This window comes from Petaurus breviceps, unplaced genomic scaffold (assembly GCF_028583685.1).
Source record: "Petaurus breviceps papuanus isolate PSGF00001 unplaced genomic scaffold, PetGlider_PUasm1.0 90700, whole genome shotgun sequence".
In the NCBI taxonomy this organism is placed as follows: Eukaryota; Metazoa; Chordata; class Mammalia; order Diprotodontia; family Petauridae; genus Petaurus; species Petaurus breviceps.
Genome location: NW_027187315.1, coordinates 4,109,997 through 4,122,718, shown reverse-complemented (window position 1 = coordinate 4,122,718; position 12,722 = coordinate 4,109,997). Strand labels below are relative to the sequence as shown.

The 12,722-nt window shown below is 36.9% G+C and overlaps 1 protein-coding gene across 1 annotated transcript in view; it reads left to right on the top strand.

Moving 5' to 3' along the window:
• The window catches only part of MED14 (mediator complex subunit 14), an 85,913-nt gene that overhangs the window by 12,143 nt on the left and 61,048 nt on the right, over window positions 1-12,722 (top strand). The window contains exons 4-10 of the mRNA XM_069065704.1: window positions 2,532-2,705; window positions 3,498-3,627; window positions 5,427-5,555; window positions 7,398-7,505; window positions 8,317-8,449; window positions 9,166-9,316; window positions 11,376-11,487. Of these exons, the coding sequence (XP_068921805.1) occupies window positions 2,532-2,705; window positions 3,498-3,627; window positions 5,427-5,555; window positions 7,398-7,505; window positions 8,317-8,449; window positions 9,166-9,316; window positions 11,376-11,487 (937 nt within the window). The remainder of the gene's footprint in view (window positions 1-2,531; window positions 2,706-3,497; window positions 3,628-5,426; window positions 5,556-7,397; window positions 7,506-8,316; window positions 8,450-9,165; window positions 9,317-11,375; window positions 11,488-12,722) is intronic.

The window sequence follows — 12,722 nt, the reverse complement described above, 5'->3', positions numbered from 1 at the left end:
AGGAACTTTCTCTGGCTGTCTTCTGTTCTTGGAACTTTCTTTCCCTCTGCTCTAACTACTCTCCTCCAATGCTTTTAAGTCCCTTCTAAAATCTCATCTTCTACAGGAAGCCTTCCCTAACCCCTCTTAATTCCAGTGCTTTCTCTCAGTTAATTATCTCTTATGTATAGCTTGGCTTTATATATTTGTGTGCTTGTTGTCGTCCGTCCCCCTTTCCTCCCCCCCCCCCCCAATTAAATTGTAAGCTTTTTGAGAGCAGGGACTGTCTTTTGCTTCTTGTTATATCCCCAGCACTTAGCATGGTGCCTGCCACATAGAAGGTGCTTAATAAATAATTTCGACCTGTAGTGTTTATGCAGTCTTTTACTGTGCTAAAAGTAGTATAAAGGCTGGAGACATAATAATGGTCTGTTTGCTGGTCAGACCATACATCGGTGGACCAGAAGTCTATGATGTGGGTTCTAGTTCTGGCTTTTTCAGCTACTAGTTTTGTGGTCATGGGCAAATCACTTAATCTCTGTGAGTCTTAGTTTTTTCCACACTTTAGAAGAGGGATAATAATACTTATTTAACTTTAGGGGGTTTTTTTGGTCAGGTTCAGATAAGGTCACATGAAAATCTTTTTTAAATTGTGAAACACTTAAGTGAATAAGAGTGATGGAAGCTATAATGCCAGACAACATTTCAAGCAGGAACTTAGTTAACAAGACAACTTAACAAGACAGGGAAGCTAGGTGGAGAAGTAATGGAACCACCATAATCGAGGAAAGTTGGAAGTAATTACAGAAGAAGAAATGAAGAAGAGATACTTGTCTTCACAGATCTGTAGGGTTTCATGCTGAAGGAGTGATAAGATTTCAAAGGATCAATGCATAGAAATTGCCAAGAAGAAAGATTTTGGCTCAACATAAGACTGGTTTTAATAGTGGAACATAAGCTTCTTCATGAAGTCACAAGTTCCTCCTCACTAAGTTTAAGGATGACTCTTATCAGGAAAGATGTGGAAGGAGTTCATTGATTCATAGACTCAAAGTTGGAAGTGATTTTACATGCCCTTTGGCTCAACCTCTCATCTCATGTAGTCATCCCTAAGATTTTGTTCTTAAACTCTCTTTATCCTTTCCTTGGTGATCTCATTCATTCCAGTGGCTACAGTCATCACATCTGTGGCTGTTACTCTTTTAATTCTTGCCCTTGCCATTTCTCCTAACTTCAGTCCCATAATCCCTTAAGTTCTCTTGTAACTCTGAAGTACATGAGTTTGGTTCAGACCTATGATTTTATCAGTGTTGGGTACTCCCTGTGTGTAAATTCCCACCACCAACACAGACATTCTACAACTTAATTTTTTTTTAAAGCACTTGGGGTTAAGTAACTTGCCCAAGGTTACATGGCCAGTTATTTTGTGTGGGTGTTAAGTATCTGAGGCCGGAATTGATCCCGGGTCCTCCCGACTCCAAGGCTGGAGCTCTTACTCACTGCACCACCTAGCCACCACCTGATAAACCATTTTTCTTTTTTTTAAAGCAATCGGGGTTAAGTAACTTTGTCAAGGTTACACGGCCAGTTATTTCTGGGTGTGGTGCTAAGTATCTGAGTCCGGATTCGATCCCCAGGTCATCCTGACACTGGAGCCGGTGCTCTTACTAGCTGTGCTACCTGGCTGTCCCTACAACTTAATTTCTTAAGAGGGTTGCTGAGGCACTAAAAGTTTGTGTCAGAATTAAGAAATAACCCATGTCATCCTGAATTTTATGCTCTGCCTTCTATCCTCTAGACATAGCAAGGCAGTGGGTAGCAGTGACCAGAAAGTGGCATCAGAGTCAGTAAGACATGGGCTCAAGGGGCGGCTAGGTGGCACAGTGAGTAAAGTGCTGGCCTGGGAGTCAGGAGGACCTGAGTTCGGTTCTGGCCTCAGACACTTAACACTCACATACAAAAAAACTAGCCATGTAACCTTGGGTAAGTTACTTAACCCCAGTTGCCCTCCAAAAGGCAAAAAAAAAAAACAAAAAAGACATGGGCTCAAGTCCCAACTCTTCTCCTATACTGACTATATGACTATGGGCAAGTCATTTAACTTCTCAATGCCCTAGACCACTCTTAAGACCATAGGCTGGAAAGAAGATAGCACTCTATATTGCCAAAGGAAGATTCTTGCCAAGAGTTCCCTATGCTAATAAAAATCACAGGTGAAGTTAGAATAGTGTGTATTAGCACATATTTTTATCCCCTCAGTATGTGAGAGTAAAAGGTACTAAATTTTATTTAGGATTCTTAACATACACATTATTTTTTATTGTACTTGTGGTTAAGGAAGGGAAACCAAATGGGAAAGATTTTAAAAGGGTAAGGTAGTGTTAAATGACCTTTTTTCCAACTGTTTTTCTTTTTTTTTTTTTGTCTTTAAGTTTTGTTGAATTAGAAATATTTTTAATTTTAAATTTTCATTTGTTTTACCTTTAACTTAAGAATGAGTATGAAGACCAAATCGTTTTCAAGAATAATAACATTTATACTTTCCTTTAAAGATGATATCTAGCTTTTTAGATCAACAAGCCATCCTCTTTGTTGACACTGCTGATCGTCTGGCATCATTGGCTAGAGATGCATTGGTCCATGCACGTTTACCCAGTTTTGCTATTCCTTATGCAATTGATGTATTGACGACTGGGTCTTATCCACGACTACCAACATGCATTAGGGTAAGGGTTTTTAAATTTTTTTTTCAAAATTTATTTTCTGTAGTGTTTGTTATTTGGTGTTACTGTATTTTGCCAGTACTACTACATTTTTATGTTAAGTTAATTGGAACTAAAATATTATAAGTACTTTAAAAATCAGTTGTTTTGTGTTGGAGCCTTTTGGGGAGGAGATGAGAAAATCAAACATTGGACTGAAAAATAAACATTTAAAATGAAAATGTCATGAGCTAATTATGTCCATGGTTCTTTAATGGAATTATCACTTGAAGGTATAGTGTTAAAGTATAACTAGAGCATTCACTTTGAAGTAGTTCCAAGAATAGAATAAGATAAAACTTGTTCAGGTAAAATCATAGATAGCTTTTCTTCATTGAGAGCACTTCATTAAAGCTCTAAATCCTAAGAGGGAGTGTCTCATATTGACTTAGAGAGCCAGCCAAGAAAACCTGGTTTCAAGTACCCCCTTTTGACTCATACTGGCTGTGTGACCCTGGGCAAATCCTTTAACCATCTCAGTACAATATAGGCAACTCTCTAAGATTCTTAAGTTACAGAGAAGGTACTGATCTTCATTTTAATTCATTTCCTCACCTGGAAGTTCCTGACCTTAATGAAAACACCAGTCTAGTTTCTGTCTTTGTCCTTAATGTTAACCCATGAATTGAGTGTTGATTTTTGTTTAAAAAAAAAAAATTCAAACTAAGGAAACAGTTGGATTTTCTCAGTTGCATGTAAAAAAATAACTCCCACTTTATGTCTTTCTAAACACGGCTTTTGAATATATATTTTTAGGATAAAATCATTCCTCCTGACCCTATTACCAAAAGTGAGAAACAGACCACTCTGCATCAGCTGAACCAGATTCTTAGACATCGACTAGTAACTACAGATCTTCCTCCTCAGCTGGCAAATCTTACAGTGGGTATGGATCTAATTGTATCTCTTAAAGAGTAGTTTTGTTTAAATGACTTCTTTTTCTCCCTGGCTTCATTTTGAAAGTATTTAAAATATTAATAATACATTTCATGTAATTATGTACAATCTGTAAAATTAAAACCAGTTTTAGTGTGGAGTAGCCACTTAAGATTTCTCGCTTTGAAAGTATTAGAGAATTATGGAAGGGTGGCAGAAGCAAAAAGATACTGAAGAGACACAGTATAGGAGAAAAAGGGGGATGAGAACATGAGAGATTCAGGTAGAAAAAGTATTCTTTTTTCTTGTTTTTCATTAGTAAACAAATACGTATTGAATACATAAAATTACTATGGGGAATCCCAAAGAAATAGAACATTGCTAGGCCATTAGATAACTCAAGCATTCAAGTGCCTCAGATGTTTCAGACCTGTGCTAGATGCTGGGGATATAATGGCAGAATTGGAGCAGCCCCTGCCCTCATGTTGGAGAAATTAACACACTCGTGTAGCCAGACATAGAAAAAACAAATACACAGTGACCTGGGAGGGGAATGCCCTCAAAGCTGGAGTTGAGTGGAGGTAGGATACACCAAGAAGGAAACACTTGAACTGCATCTTCAAGAAAACCTGTGGGTCCAAGAGATGCAGGTGAGGAGGAAGAACATTTCTGTCATGGAGTGCAAAAAGGTAAATGTATGTGTGAGGAACAGTCCAAAAGCCAGTATGGCTGAATTGTAGAGTTCATGGAGGAGAAAAATGTGGAAAAAGTCTAGAAAAAGTAGGGGGGGAAGAGGTCAGGGTGAGAAGAAACTTAAATGCCAAATAGAGGAGTTTTAAGTTTAATCCCAGAGGAAATAGTCACTGGAATATATCGTCAGCTATGACATGGTCAGATTTGTGCACTGTGGACAGAAATAAGTATAAGGTAGAGTCCCTGCCCATTGACCTTTTCAGTTGATTTGGAGAGATGAGACCAAAAAAATGAAACAATTATCATATGCCTATTATTGTTTCATATGCTCCTTGAGGGCAGAAACTCGTTTTGTGTTTTTGCCTTTGTGGCCTTAGCAGTTAGCCATGTACCTGGTACATAGTGAAACCTTATTAATAGCTAGTTACTTTCTTGTTTAATGAGGCTCTAATATGTGAATACTGCAAAATTGTTATGGACTTGATCAGGATACCTGTCATCTTTCTCTTTGTTGTTTTAGCTTACTGTCCTTTGATAAACCCTTTAATCAGTTTTTGCATATACAAAAGGCATGTTCTTTTGTACTGGTCTTGAGGTTTAAATTTTGATCTTCTGATTAGTATTATAGACATTTGGAATTAGTGTTAAGTCACAGAAATGCATGACATAAAAATGATTAAAAACACCCAAACCCTTACTAAAGCTACCTTTAAATAACTATTAGAACCAAAGTTTAGGAAGGAAATTTCATACTTCATTTCACTTCCTTACTATTGGTAGATTTATTGAGTAGAATTCTTTCTCACATGTCTGCTTAGCTTTGGAGTCACTGATTTCCTAGTAAATATTGTTTAGTACTACTAGAACACCTGGTTTTATTTCTTCAGTATTATCTAAGGGCAGAAAGTAGCCATGTCTCACACACATGTATTTGAATGAAAAACTAGGCCAAATAGGTGGCATTAGGATGATGTTGGATTCTTTTCAAATAGTTCTCAACTGTATATTAATTCTTCTCTTAAATTAAAAAAAAAAATAAAAGTCTAGTGAGTAGCAAGGTTAAGGATAATTCTCTTTTTCTTTTACTCTTCTTAAACTGTGACAAAAACTATCCAGCAAATGGTCGGGTAAAGTTTCGAGTGGAAGGAGAATTTGAAGCCACCTTGACAGTAATGGGAGATGACCCTGATGTCCCTTGGCGTCTTCTCAAATTGGAGATTCTTGTTGAGGATAAGGAGACTGGAGGTAAAACCAGAAAAATTGTTTTGTTAAAGTATTTCATCATTTTTGTACCTACAAGAGAAATATCTTTTGAGTTCATGTAGTAGGTGACTGCTTCCACAGTATATTTGCCACAATGTGGAAATTATAAAGGCAATAATTTCTATAGGTTTGTTCTTATGCTTAACCATCAGTTTAGGCTTCAGAGAGAACCTGAACCATCATTAGGAATTTAATCAGACTTCATTTAGGTGGAATTATTTAAGTGACAGAGAAATAATTCTTTTAACTTATTGCAATCTTGTCCATTCCTTGGCCATAAGAGTTAAAGAAAAGGTAGATTCATAATAGCATATTTCTACCAATGTCATAAAATTTGAACAGATTTAGACAATCACAATCTCATACATCCCCTAAGGAAACAGACTTTGTCAAATAAACTCTATAAGCAAACTAAGTCAGGTTACAAATTAAACTATGTTTAGGGGGTTCACAATCAGCTGGGTGAGGGCGAAGTTTTATATGTTGACAAGGAGTTAGGGACAGTGGAGAGTCTTCCTCTGGCTCCTTATCTAAGGAATATTTAAAGATTTAAGTAAATTTTCACATCCCATGGGTCATGTTGTAGTTAACTCAATAACATCTCAGCTAAAAGAAATGGCGCTGACCATCCCTTAACATTATTATTCTATGAGTGAGGTTTTGGTCAGGTGAAGTTGATAAATCAAGAGTCAGAAATTCCCATTAGACCTGAAACATGTACCTTTTCTTTTTTGGATCTGGACCTATAATTTTCACATGATCAGTAACAAGTCAGTTAACTTTTAATCATAGAGAATTGCTTGGATCACTTAGATTGTGACTTACCCATGAACATATTTCAGAACAAGTCTTCCAAACACCAGTGCTGACTTTTCCATCTACCAAGCTACATTGGCATTACTTTTCATAGAAATATGGCCTGTGGAACAATAAAAATTCCTTAGTTCTTATTTCTGTTTAAACATTTTTGATGAGTATCTTAATTAACTCTTAATGATTGAAATCAAGTGAAAAGATGTATTTCTCTTTTTGGTCTTTCTTGAATTACAGTGTACTGATTTACATTGACAGTGGTTTGCATTTCTATTCATTTTATTTCATTTCATATACCATTTATTTCTGTGTCTAGTGCCTATATATTTTTATCACATAGGGTGGAGGATGGAGTCCTGTGACTTTGTTGGTATAGGAACTCTCAGTTGATAAAACTCCCTCTATTAATTCAGATCACTTACTGCACATAATTCTCTGCAACTTTTTTTTTTGCTTTTTGGAGGGGGGAGGACAGGGCAATTCGGGTTAAGTGACTTGCCCAAGGTCACACGGCTAGTAAGTGTTAAGTGTCTGAGGTTGGATTTGAACTCAGGTCCTCCTGACTCCACGGCCAGTGCTCTATTCACTGTGCCACCTAGCCGCCCCTTAAATTTTTTTTTTTTTGGTTTGCTTTTTGGAGGGCAATTGGGGTTAAGTGACCTGCCCAGAGTCACATGGCTAGTAATTGTGTCAAGTGTCTGAGGCTGGGGTTGAACTCAGGTTCTCTTGATTCCAGGGCCGGTGCTCTATTCACTGCACCACTTAGCTGTCCCAGTTCTCTGCAACTTAGTCTTAGAGTTGCTGAGAGTAGTAAGGCTTTAAGTAACTTGCCCAGTGTTGCCTAGCCAGTATGCATTAAAGTCAGGACTTGAACCCAGATCTTCCCAAATCTTCTAAAGCTGGCTTTCTAGCCTCTCTTTTTTTATTATATACTTGTAAAAATATATTTTTGCATTTCCATGATTTGTAAAACTGTGATTAATTTGTTTTTCTTGTGTCTTCCTGATATAGATGGTCGAGCTTTGGTCCATAGTATGCAGATCAGTTTTATTCATCAGTTGGTCCAGTCTAGGCTCTTTGCTGATGAGAAGCCTCTTCAGGACATGTACAATTGCTTACGTATCCTTTTGAAAATAGAGGCTGGTAGTTCTTGATACAGCTTTCCTATTCCTTTTTCCTTTCTGTTCTTAAGTTTTGTTTGTTTTTTTTAATGCTCAAACATACTGAAATCTCTCTATTAAAGTAAGATTATACTGGCTTGACAAATGTAAAAAAAAACTGTAATAGAGAATAATGAAAAGTGGTATTAGTGGGTCTGTCTATAATCCATACATTTCTAGATGTTTTTATAGTACAAAAATGGAAATTCTGACATTTTCATAAGGGTGTTAGGTTACTTATTGCTATTTAAAGTAAATTCTTATACAAAGTTGTATTGAAATGAGTTTCTCTAATTTCTAAAACTTTTGAAAAGGTGGGAAAAATGATATCAGTCTTTTCCTCAGAGGATGGAGAACAAAGTTGCCAATTTGGTAGAAGGCCAGACAACTGTGAAAGAGTGGCTCTTTCTCAGAGATCTAACTCTCAAGAGAATTTATTTTCTGCTATTATTTTATAACTTTTATTGGTGATAGCAATAAAGTTATTTTTCCTTTGTATACCTGATTTTTTAGATTTGTTGAGGTAGACTGACTCCATTACTAGGTTTTGTTTTGTTTTGTTTTCTAGTTACAGGGCCAAAAATAATCCCAAGATCTTTCTTCTTTAATTGTGTAATGTAAATCAATGTGATGACATGATTCAGGCAATATAAATTTGTTTTCTAGCTAACTTTTCTGTGAGGTGTTGTTTTAAAAATAAGGTTCACCTCTACTCGATTGATTTTTGAACAAGAGAAAATGTTGCTTATGTTCTTAACTTTGTTTATCAGATTCTTTCTGCTTATCACTTCAATTAGAAGTATTACATTCACAAACTCTAATGCTAATTCGAGAACGTTGGGGTGATCTTGTTCAAGTGGAGAAGTATCATGCTGGAAAGTGCCTCTCACTCACGGTTTGGAAGTAAGTAAAGCTGTTTCCAGTTGTCTTTTGCTATTACTTAGATCACATTTTTATGCTTCTTATTTCTGTTAGATATTTATGCAAAGTATGATTGTCACCATTAAGTGATATTTGGATCTCTTTCAACGGATGATCCTGTGACCAAGATCCCGCTGCAATAGAAACATTTCTACTTGATTTGGCTTGTTTATATTTCTCAAAAATTTGAGGAACAAAATAATTCTCTTCTGACTCAAACTGGATTCTTAAAAGAAGGGGTCCACCTTATTTCAACTTGTTAATTGTTTGACAAGTTTTCTGTCAAAGAATTTTGTTAGACTGCTGAACTTTCCTATCTTTAGATACAGGTGTCCCAAAAAAACTTGTGCATTTGAAATGTTGACATACTCTAAATTACTGTCTCTCACAGAAGGTTGTATACTGTTAGAGCTTTCCCTTTTTTAGGATTTTGGAACAAGCATCCATTAGACTGCCACTAGCCTTGCATCCTGTTATAATATATGAATGATATTACCCTTTTATTACAAAAGGATGAGAAATGATAACACAGTTTATTTTTATGTACTTTAAATTATACCTCCATGCTGTCCAGAAAAGTAAAGCAAATACAAATGTAACACAAAACATAGCTTCCAAAAATGCATTGTAATATTGAAGGTTTACTTTTCAAAGCTAACTTTGAATTAGCATACTTAACACTTCAGTTTTCTGTTAAGCCAACAGGTTCTTGGGAGAAAAACAGGGATTGCCTCTGTCCACAAGGTCACAATCAAAATTGATGAGAATGATGTCTCCAAACCTTTACAGATTTTTCATGATCCTCCTTTGCCAGCTTCTGACTCCAAATTAGTAGAAAGAGCCATGAAGGTAAGTGTCTGTCTGTAAGTGAGTATCATCTAACTTATTTTTAGCATCTTAGCCATTATCAGAAACTCTTCAACATACTTTTCAGAGAGCTATTTAGGAAACTTGCTACGTATTAATTATGTGGGAGACATTGGGAATCCAAAGATGAGAAGTAGCAGTTTTAGACCTCAGGGAAATTTGCAGCCTAGAATGAATAAGACATGTATAATAGCAATGCCAGGTAGAAATTTCCATTTTTTTTTCTTGTTGAAAATTAATCATTTCAAATTCATTAAGATATTTCAAATACGCAAAGATTTTCTTTTCCATTTAACACAAGAAAAAAGGCCCAAGGAAGTGAGTGACTTACCCAGAGTCTCTCAGAGAGGAGGGAGGAGGCTCAACCATACCCTAAGAAAAAGCAAAAAATAGGGGTGGGGCAGTGAGGAGGGGGAGAGAGAGGGAAAAGAGAGGGAGGAGGGGAGAGGGAGTAGATGGTATGAGGGAAGACAGTTCTGTTCAAGAACACAGCAGAGGCCTGGGGGTGGCTCACAGGCCTGAGTCCTCCTAGCCGAAAGGTCTTGCTACTGGTAGATATAGCCAGAATACTCGCAGGAGGGGAGCAGGGAGGCAGGCAGGTGGGCACCATTCCTTGAACAGAGATGGGTTTCCCTGGCACAGATAGGTTTCACAGTAAATTAAGATCATTCAGGATTGTAAGAATCTTTGGCCTTAGCCACAGCTGAAGCTGCTCCTTTGGGGGCTGTGAGCTACTGCCATGGCTCTCTTAGGTGTATCAAGCAAGCTGTCATGGGGGCTCCCTCGAACCTGGACGCTGACCACAAGGTTGCCAGGGTGCTGGTGATTAAATTCACACCATCATCTCTGGACTCTTCTTCTGTGGTGGCTTCTGTGGCCTCCCAAGCCAGCAGCATTGATGACTGGGCAAGAGGAAGGCATCAGCAGGAAGCTAGGGTGCTCGAGGTGGCAGTGAGGACAGAGTGGAGCAGGGTGGCGAGCAAAGGACTGGAAATAAATTCCTGCTCATACAGCTCCCGAGGACCTGAAATTGCCATTTTAAAAAACAAAGGATTCATGGTTTAAAAAGATAAAAGAGAAATCTATTGCATAGCTAGTCTTAGAATTAGAAAGATTTGGGTTGAAGTCCCACCTGTGACACATAATTAACTGTATAATCCTGTACAAGTCATTTAATCGCAGGGCTGGAGACCACTCTTGAATATAAGTTGCTGAACAGTCACTGATCTACCTTGGTAGGGACAGTTTCTTCATAGGGATTTCCTTACAAAGATGAAATTACAGGTCTGGACCAAACATGGTGTAAAAGGCACTCTACAGAAATGATTTCATTGTATCCTAACAAGCATCTGGGAAATACAGAGTTCAAGTATTCAATACTTGACGCATCTGGGATTGTGTGTCTTTGTGGCTGCTTACTGATACTAATTAAGATGAAACACAGAAAGTAGTTGTAGTCAATTTCTTTGGGCCCCCAAAGTCTTCATATTTTGGCCAAACTGGTTGCTAAACTTTTAGCAGGGAAGGGACTTACTTCCCTGGAATAACCTACAAGAATCCACAGCTATTTCCAAGCCACAGTGAGGCAGCAGATGCAAATTTACAAATGAGAAAACTAAGGTTTGAAAAGGTTGTGACTTGCTACTTTATACATGAGAGTAGATCTGGAACTTGAAAACATCTTCATACTGATATTTTGGAAGTTATACAAATTTATCTTTTTTATTATATTCTATAGCTGATCATATTATAAAGTTTTAAGTATAATTCATAAACTGAACCTAATTTGCAAATTAAGTTAGCCTTTTCATAGAAGGTACATTTACATTCTTCAAAATTTGTCTTATTTGCTTCTTTAAAAAATTCTCAAGGAACTCTATAATATTACCTGTCAAATGTATTTATTTCAACATGGTTATGAGGCTTTAAAAATGAAGATGTAAATTGTTAATCAACTTCAGTGTTTTAAATTCTCATAGCTTGGGCTTAAGTTCTTTTGTTAACAGAAAACTAGAAAGATGTGTTTTTCTTCTTTCTGCAGATTGATCACTTATCAATAGAAAAACTCTTAATTGATAGTGTACATGCAAGATCTCATCAGAAGCTCCAGGAGCTGAAGTCCATTCTTAAAGGTTTCAATGCCAACGAAAATTGTGTGTACTTTTTATTAACATTTATTCATCCTTTTGAAATAAGTCCTCACTTTATGAAAGCTTTGCATTAAAATGTGACTCCACTTACTTGACTGTTTGTATACAGTAGTTTGTTTTCAAGCATTTGGACTTTTCTTTAAGTAGAAATTTTATTTTGTGTATGTTGGTATCATTTTTATTTAATCAGATATATTGATAGGCAAAGGGAGCTCCTGGATAAGGAAACTCCCTGGAGCAGGTCAGGTTGGTACCATCTTTGCAACATCTGGTCTTATTGGAGAGTTGCTTTGAGCACTCAGAGGTTAAATGACTTAGCTGGGGTACCCTGCCCAGCTAGACCAGTGTGGGGACTTGGCCCTGAACTGTGCTGTCAACTATTACAACACAGACCTCTTTAAAGATCAGTAACTGGCAGATTAACTCTATGAGTTCTGAGGATAGGGACCATGTCTTGATAATCACTGTGTGCACCCTTAAGCACAGTGTCTGGCATATATTTGAATCTGAGCTGTGACTTTTTTGTTAGATTTTTAAAGGTTAATGGTGTTAATGTGGAGGAAGCTGGTCGGAGTATTATAATTTTGTTTTATTGCTTTCAATTATATATAATAACACAAAATAGAGTCCTTAGCTTTCTTCAAGGCTGAGCTTATGTTCAACTTCCTATAGTAAACCTTTCCTGATATCCCTACTTGTTAGTGCTCCCTCTCCTTTTAAATTATCTTGTTTACTTTTTTGTATGTTGTGTCCCCCAGTAGAATATAAGGTTCTTAAGGACAGGAACTATTTCATTTTTTTCTTTGTACCTTAGTGCCCTGGACAGTGCCTTCCATGTAGTAGGCACTTAATAAATGCTTGCTAAATAAAATATAATTGAAAGTAGGAGGCTGCATGGTATATTGGAAGAAACACTGGATTTATATATCAGAGGACCTGGATTCAGATCTTACCTCTAATAACCTCTCTGGGCCTCAATTTCCTCAGCCGTAAAATGAGGGGAGATGAAATAGGTGAGCTCTAATGTCCCTTCCAATTCTTGGTCTATAATCTGATGATCCTATAATGAAAAGATTTTATCTAATTTCTTACATCAGATATTTCTTTTCCCACTAATTTACTTAGTAAATCCTGTTTTCCTTGTTAGCTTGAAAGGAAACTACATTCCAACTGTTTCTGAACTGTCAACCTTTTTTAACTTAGAGAGATTTTGATGTTTGTTTCTGATAATAGGAATA